The 9,104-nt window shown below is 32.9% G+C and overlaps 1 protein-coding gene across 11 annotated transcripts in view; it reads right to left on the bottom strand.

Moving 5' to 3' along the window:
• Nucleotides 1-6,716: 6,716 nt before the first annotated feature.
• The window catches only part of LOC18424389 (uncharacterized), a 50,301-nt gene continuing 47,913 nt past the window's right edge, over nucleotides 6,717-9,104 (bottom strand). For 10 of the 11 annotated variants that reach the window (XR_016040122.1, XR_016040121.1, XR_016040120.1 and 7 more), the window contains one exon: nucleotides 6,717-7,724. Coding sequence is in view for 5 of the 11 variants with exons in the window: in XM_088845936.1 (XP_088702062.1) it covers nucleotides 7,629-7,724 (96 nt within the window). In the remaining 6 variants the exon portion in view is untranslated. The remainder of the gene's footprint in view (nucleotides 7,725-9,104) is intronic. The other variant, XR_016040124.1, reaches the window with a different exon arrangement.

Here is a 9,104-nt window from a genome sequence, read left to right as displayed (position 1 = left end):
TTTTTTTAGAAAAATCAATTTCTCAAAATGTGAAGGATGATTTGAAATTAAGATCACTTTTGTAAATTCTCTCTCCCTCTCTCTCTCTCTCTCTCTGGAGTCGGGCAAGATCGAGATTGGCCAATGACCGATCCCGAGTTAGTCGGTCGATTTTTAAAGAATCGGCTATCTTTTAAATGCTCATTCCATAACATTCCAAAAACACTAATAGAAAATATATATAATAAAAAAAAAATAGAAAGAGAAGAACCAAGCACATACAAGACGATGGTGTAGTGTTTCATTGAACATGAGGCAACCAAAATATTTACATGTACTTAAAAAAACAAAATGTCCCATTTCCATCATCACAAATATAACTATATCATTGCACTTAAAAAAAAAAATTAAAAATCCGGGCAACATTGTCATGCACTTATCAAAAAGAAGAATCAATTCCATCAAAAATAAAATTTTATTAAAAAGAATAATTTTATTAAGCAAAATAGAAAAACACTTTCCATGTTCATCAAAAAAAAAATTCATTAAAAAATCGTAATTCTATTTAAAATAATTTTATTAAACAAAATAGAAAAACACTTCCTATATTCATCAAAAAACAAAATTTTATTAAAAATCATAATTCTATTAAAATTAATTTTACTAAGAAAAATAGGAAAACACTTCCCATATGCATCAAAAAACATAATTTTAGTAAACAAAATATATTTTTTTAAAAAATCGACTTTTCAAAAACCCAAAAAATCAAGCAACATTTTTAGCAAGAAACGACCCTCAATATTTGGATAATCGAACAAATAAACATACATGCATTGTAAAGGCTTCAATCATCTTTCAAACGTACCAAATATCATAAAAAAATATTTGATATTTTTAATTTAATTGAAAACAAGGCAGAAATTTCAGATCTATGAAATTTTCGTGAAATGATGCAACGAAAAAATTCATATAAAAAAATTTACTCAATTATAAATAAACATACCAATTTTATTTGAGATATGAAGCCTCAATGATCTACGCAACCAAATTTGATAAAAAAAGACCAATAAATGGATAAAAAATCTACACTTTTGGGTCAAACATAGGTTCTCTGAGCAGTAGCTTTTCGGGCAAAAAATAAACCCTTGATTTTTCGTTTTTTGAACAAATTAGGACTTTTAGTAAATAATTCGAATAGCAATCAAAACCTTCAAATTTATTCAAGAATCATTATGTATTGAGGAGATTATTGATAGAATGGCGGAAATTTTCAAAAACCTAAAAAATCCGCCATTTCAATCCAAGAAACTCCTCTTTTTTCAATGTTTAAATCTAAATTACTTGTTTTATATTCATTATATAGTGATTTAAACCATTAAAACACAAAAAAAAACCAAAACATGGCCTCAAACCGAATAAAAAAAGGGGAAAATTTGGATTCATGGTTTTCCTACTACATATAACGGTCCCTATTTCAAAATAACGTTGTTATTTATACGTAACCATTATTTGCTTAAAAACGTCGTTATATCGTCGAACCGGTCCAGTTAGCTGAAAACCAGCTCGTTGACAAAAATGCGGCCTGTTCGACCCCTAAACTATTGGTACTACAAAAACGGGTCTAACCGGACTCAGAACCCTAGTGGTTCCAAGCTAAGCATCCGATTTTGCAAACAATGATCCTGATGTTGACTATCTTGAGCCAATATCTCCAATCATATATATATATATATATATATATATATATATATAGAGCAATGATACTATGAAACCCTCCCACACGCATGTGAGAATGACCCCAAAGGATCACCATTAAATTTTGACACAGATATCTAGAAAAGTTATCAATAAATCCATTTACTCACGGCATAACTTTTCTAGACATCTGTATTAAAGTTTAATGGTGATCCTTTGGAGTACTACTCACATGGGTGTGGCAGGTTCTCATAGTGTCATTACCCATAGATATATATATATATATATAGGCAATGATCTAACACAGTGGTTGTATAATAGTATAATGCAACCACATATCTACAAAATCATGTTTGTAGCATTTGTATGACCCAAAATTTTACACACATACTCTCTTCATCTCAATAATCAACCTCAAAACAAAAAAAAAGTTTGATTTGGATCCTAGATATCTCAAACCCTCCAACAATGAATCTAGACCATTCATTTGGTGAATTTAAAGATCTTAGCCTTTACAAACTCAAAATCATTTTATTCTTTTTTAACATGGTTCATCTAATGATAATAAAGCCATATAAAAGAAAAAATCCTTCTAAGGCCTAAACAGTGTTTAAAAAAGCGGACCGTGCAGCGTCTAGGCTGTCGCCCAGACGATCTAGAAAGCATGTGCACATCGCCCACGCCTATGCAGCCAAATTAAGTGGATATCCCTGCGTGCCCGCCCGGGCGGCCACCCAGGGCATGCGCCCCGCCTAGGGGCGGAAATACGATTCCTTGATAGTATTTTTTTGTCATTTTTTTTAATACTAAAATGGAAAAATTATGGGTTTTACGTTCATTTGAAACCTAAAACCCGTTAGAGGCTATTTTAGAGAGAGAAATCCCAAAACAAAAAATTTCTACAAGGCTGCCCAGGTTCTGGGTGCCCGGCTACATGCTGGGCAACCTGGAGCCCCTCGACCGCCTTGGTGTCGCCTAGCGCTTTTTGAAAACCATGTTTGTGGTATTTGTTTGACCCAATATTTGCACACACACACTTTTCATCTCAATAATAAATCCCCAAAAAAAAAAAATCAATTTGAAGCCTAGATATAATTAAAATGAGTCCCCTCCAACAATGAATCTAGACCATTCACTTGGTGAATTTCAATATCTTAGCCTTTACAAACTCAAAATAATTTTTTTCTTTTTAAAAATTATTCATCTAATGATAATAAATCCGACTAAAAAATTTGAAAAAGAAAAAATGTTTTTAAAGCCTAGATCTAAGCATCTTATCAAAATGGACAGCCGATATTAATTGGGCTAAAAAAATATTTTCTAGGTTCCGTTTTGAAATTTTCCTTTTTTGTGATTGTTCATTAAAATGAAAAGATTGTATATTTCAAATTTTGGATCAAACAAATAGCCTTAACATGGCTTTTTTAAGGTTGTTGCATTATATATTACAATACAACCATGGCTTGTATATATATATATATATATGTGTGTGTGTGTGTGTGTGTGTGTGTGTGTGTGTGTGTGTGTGTGTGTGTGTGTGTGTGTGTGGAAAATACTACAAGATGCATATAGGTGAAGTTGTACAGTACTTCACCTACGGCTTTATCACCATTCAAAGTTTATCATACAGTCACAAATGTTTGATAGTGCTTAGATTTTAATATTTTTTAAAAAAAATCATAATGATCTAAAATTTTGTAGGTGTGTGCACCTTAGTGAGATGCACATTTATAAAATATAAAACAAATAATTTGAATTACAAAAATTATGTAAACTACCCATATAAAGTTTCAATGGTAATTTTGTCATTTTATTTTATGTCTATTATTTTTTAATATTTTATTTTTGTGAAACTTGGTCATATATACACACACCCCGAATTTTAGATAAATCTAATTAATATAATAATTATAAAAATTCAAATACTACCAGACAATTGTGATCTTGTGATGAACTTTGAACGATGATGAGGTGTAGGTGAAGTATTGTACAACTTCACCTATATATTATAAAAATTCAAATACTATCAGACAATTGTGATTGTGTGATGAACTTTGGATGGTTATGAGGTGTAGGAGAAGTACTGTAGAACTTCACCTATATGTGAATGGAAAACACTACGCAACGCCTATAGCCAAAAATGAACAGTGATTTCGCCTACCCCCATCACCGTCCAAAGTTCATCAAGCGATCATGATTGTCCGGTAATATTTTATTTTTCATTTTTTTTCTACAAATCGGACTTAAAATTTGGAGTGTGTATTCATCAAAAATAGGGGAATCATTAAAAATTATAAAAAAAATATTTTACATAAAAAACATTGACCAAAATACTTCCGAAAAGTTTAGGGGGTATTTTGGTCAATTTATTTACAGATAATAGTTTTATATTTTTATTAAATGCGCCTCAGTAAGATGTACATACGCTCCAAATTTCAAGTCATTTCGATTTGTAAAAAAAAATTAAAAATAAAATATTACCGGACAATCGTGACCGCACGATGAAATTTGGACGGTGATGAGAGTAGGCGAAATCACTATTCATTTTCACCTATAGACGTTGGAAAGACTTTTTCTATATATATATATATATATATATATATATATATACCTTATAGCACATGTTTACCTCCCCCAAAACTTAAATATACTTAGGATGACTCTTGAGATACCTTAGTAGACACTTGATTGTTGCCCAATGCTCCTATCCACAGTTGGGATAGACCATGTTGGCCACTTGGCCCAGCTTGGTTGGCCTGGTCCTAAAAAACTAATTTTTTTTTTCCATATTTCCTTTATTAATCTTTTGTGCATTTAGCCTGGCCAGGGCCAAGGCCTATTCCGCCCGGTTTGCACCAAGACCAAGCTCAAGATAGCTCTGGAGGGACTAGGATTGGCCCTATAGGACAAGGGGCAGAGTTCGCCCTACCCAGACTCGGCCCATTGCCACCCTTAAGTCGGGCTGGCCGTTCCCTCTCAAAATCCATGGTATGACTCCTTTTAAAGAACATTTTTGAAGGCTTCACATAATTTGTATCCACAGTGGAGAACATGGGTTTAGGTACAACATTCTTGTCCTATAGAAACCGAGCCATTTCCAACTTCTCTTTGGCATATCTGCTTTAGCTAATCATATAGGCTAGCCCTTTTTATTTATCAAAAATGAATATTTTGGGCTAGTTAATAAAAGAAAAATATCACCCCAATAAATTTAGGATTTAAAAGTATTTCTGACGACATAGAGATCCCACGTAGTATATCTTTTAATCTTTTAGATCAATTACTCTTTTGATTGCACCTTTTTAACCCAAACAAAATGAAAAAAAAAACCTTTCTAAACCCCTCACTCTCTATCTTTCTCTCTCTGGATATTAAGGGGAGATGGGCAAAAAGAGAGAGAAAAAAGTTTGAGGGTGAAACAAAGGGAGAGAGAGAGAGAGGGAGAGAGTGAAACTCCTTATAAAATCAATTCAAATCGTTAAAAGATATATTTTGTTAGATCTCTATGCCGCCAAAAATATTTTTTCAAACACTAAACCTGTTAGAAAATAAAACCTCAAAATAGATTGTACAAAAATATTTTCCTTTAATGAAATCCCTGAGATAACTTCCACACACTGCTGGGCTGTCTTTTTTATAATTAGCTTGGAGCTTTGGACACCCTTCAAAAGACAAGTGCTATCCACACTTTTTTTAACGACATTGAAACCACGTTTCTCTTTTTTCATCGAACGTAACTTCGACAATTCGACTCGGCGGTTTTCAAATAGGCCCTTGGCAATGGCCCTAATCGGGTGAAAAACTCACATTTTCTGAAACCATTGGACATATGTAAAAAGAATATTTTCAACCAATATTCTTTCATTACTGCAATTCTATAATTGTTTTTAGAGAAAATATCTCCGTACCCTCTATTTTCAAGTTTCATTTTACAATAGACCCAAGGTTTTAAGAGATATCTTCAGACATTAAAATTGTAGATTTTGTTTCTTCTAACCTGCTGAGCTAATTTAAACATGATTTTTTAGGCCAAACAAATCTAAAACGACGCGTCTTTTCTAAAAACCATCCTCCCAAATTTCTAGAGAGAGAGAAGGGCTTCATGAAAGTGAGAAGTTATCGGGAAAAGAAAGAGCGGTTTGAAAAAACATGGGAGGAGAGAAAATGAGAGACATAAGAAGAGACAGAAATAGAGAAATTTAAGGTATATAAATGAAGAGAGAGAAAAGATTGAACTTAAAAATAACATGTTTTTCTCACATATGTTTAAATTAAAAAATAGATTTAAAGTGATTGTTAAAAGATATTTTTTAAAACCTTGAGTTTATCAAGAAATGAAACTTAAAAATAAGAGATATAAAGATATTTTTCTTTGTTTTTATAGGATAACGTTTTGTCATTAGAAGTTGCTTTGCGCCGTTTAGGGATATGTCATCAAAGTTGTTCTTGCAGCATATTGCCATGCCACATAAATTTTGTATTTTACTAAGCATGTTATGCTCCAAGCAAGCATTTAGCATCTTTTTATTTCCTTTTATTTTCATTTTTTTATCAGTGCAAATATTTATTTCATTAAAGTCTTAGACGTTGCAAAAACCTAGAATAGTGAATCTCACAAACATTATGAATACTGTTTGATCAAAAATGGCTAAAATGTTCATAATTTGTTAATCTCAAAAAAAAAAAAAAAAAAAATTGAATACCGTCTGATCTGATGTCTCAAAAGTTCATAAACTTGCACAGGTCATACTCATTGGCCACAATCATTTGCACTCCCACTCTTCTTTGCATCCTTTGAAGTAAATAACACATCCAAAACATTGCAAATATTGTATGATATTCTTAGATGCTCATTCTTTATGAACTTTGTTGGATGATGAAACTTCATATGAGGTAGTTGAGGCATGCCAGACAATGAAGGAACTAGAACGTTACAAATTATCCGTGAGAAGGACACATAATCATTCTGGGGTTACTTGAATCTAATGAAAACAAACTCGATGCATTGAACAACTTTGCATAGATACAGCCAGTGGCCAGCATTGAAGTGTGAAAATATAGTTTTAGATGCAATAAACTCTTGTACCTTACAGCACGGCAATACCCACCATTCATCTAAGATTGGGTCTAATAGAGAACAAATGGATCAATCAAACAAAGTTCAATGTCTAGAGATTTTTGTGGGGCAGCATATTATACATATTCAGCAGAAGAATTGCACTATGAATACGAGTTTTAATTAACCATGAAAAACCCTAAGGAGTTGTGTATCCATGTGTGTGCAATCGTGGATAGGAGTTGAATGGCCATGAGCTTGTCGTAGGTGTTCATGTAGTCATGTGTCCTTATCTGCCTACTCTGTCCAATAAATTAATTACTCCAATTGGATCTTAAGAACTCATGCTTGTAACCTGATCTTTGCTACCAGTTACATGTGATTGAGGACAAGCCGAGCAGTTGTGCAGGTGCATGAGCACGCATGAGTCTTTTGAATACCTGTGCTTCTCACATTCTTGGAATGATCACGAAATGGGCGCCATGAGACCCAGCCTAATCAAATCATCTCCCCGCAAAACAAAGGCAGCTGACTTCTCACAAACTACATAATTCCCACATCTCACCCAAAGAAACACCCGACAAAATATCAATGATTTGATGAGCATGAACAAAATTTCCCATTGACGGTAGGTAATCAATTTGTTCAATTAAGCCACCCTGCTTCTCTGCACATTTGCTGAGGGCATTTTGGGCAACTCTCGAGGTGCTAATAAAGATTTTACAGGCAAAACCTAATCCGCAAGTCTCATCTCAGAACGACTTGACAGGAGATCCAGCCAACAGACCATAAGAACAAGAAGATGCGACTGCATTGAGGACTCAATGCCATTCTTACATGATTATGATACATGCCTAACTGAGAGAATATATGTAAGCACAAACTCACAGGAATCTTGTTAGATATCTGAATTCCTCTCCAAACTTGGAACATGAGAAAGCTGTTCTTCCAAGATATTCAGCAGATCATCGTACTCAGCAAAAACGGAGTTCGACTGGAAACACAACAATGAATTTAGAAGAAAAGCATGGGACGGTGATTCATTACAAATAATTATTTTTAGAATGATTTAATGTTGGGCAACTCATTGCACGCCACCTTTTTTAAACCACTTGTTTTCATGGGGAAGTTGACCAAGAGCAAGCCTATAATTCATTACAAATATTAAAGAGGACTATATATATCATTATCATTATCAGTGTTGTTTCTCAACTATCTAGGATTGGCTACACGAATCCTGATATATCATTCTGCTCTATAAAACGCCAGATTATATATATATATGGAAAATGCTGAGACTAACGAACTAGCTCATATGAACAAATGAGCCCAACAGCCCAGATTGAATATGGGCCGATCTGACAGTCACAATCTCATTTCGTATTAAAATTTTTAGTTTTTTCTACAAATTTAAATAACTTGAAATTTTAGGCATTCATTCTCCTCATCAAAGCGCACCTAATAAAAATATTTAAAAAATAATTCACAATAAATAAATTGATTAAAATGCCCCCGAAACATTTCAAGGGTATTTTGATCAACTTATTTCTTGCAAATTATTTTTTTGATATTTTTATTAGATTATCCTATTTTTAAAGAACACACGCCTAAAATTTCAAGTTATTTGGATTTAGAGAAAAAGAAATAAAATTCAAATATGAAATGACGTCGTGACCGTCAGATCAATCCAGATTAAATCTAAGTCGTTGAGCTCATATGAACTAGTGGAAGATGTTACGGTACACCGATTCGTGTACTGCTACAGAAAACGCCTATCTGGGCCGATCTGACGATCACGAATGTTTGATAATGTTTTATTTTTCATTTTTTGTCTACCAATCGGAATGATCTGAAATTTAGAACGTGTGTTCATAAAAAATAGGTGAATCTACCAAAAATATCAAAAAAATATTTTACAATAAATAAATTGACCAAAATACCCCCAAAAAATTTTAGGGGTATTTTAGTCAATATGCTTTTTACGAATTATTGTTTTTATATTTTTATTTGGTGCATCTCACTAAGATGTACACACGCTCCAAATTTCAGATAATTCCGATTTGTAGAAAAAAATTCAAATTCAAACACTCTCGGACAACTGTGACCTTCAGATCGACCTAGATTCAACCTGGGCCATTGGGCATTTACTATAACGATACGCAAATGGGCACACAGGAACCTTTCTATATATATATATATATATATATATATATATATATATATATATATATAGAAGATGCTAGGGTGAGCCCACTAGCTCACAGAATAATATAAGCCCAATGGTCCAGATTAAATCTGGATCGATCCGAAGGTCAAAAGTGTTTTGACTTTTAATTTTTTTTTTTTTCTATAAATCCAAATCACTTGAAATTTT

Source organism: Amborella trichopoda, chromosome 9, assembly GCF_054954075.1.
Source record: "Amborella trichopoda isolate Santa Cruz 75 chromosome 9, AtrichopodaSantaCruz75HAP2 v2.0, whole genome shotgun sequence".
Taxonomy (NCBI): domain Eukaryota; kingdom Viridiplantae; phylum Streptophyta; class Magnoliopsida; order Amborellales; family Amborellaceae; genus Amborella; species Amborella trichopoda.
This window is presented reverse-complemented; position numbering and strand designations above follow the sequence as displayed.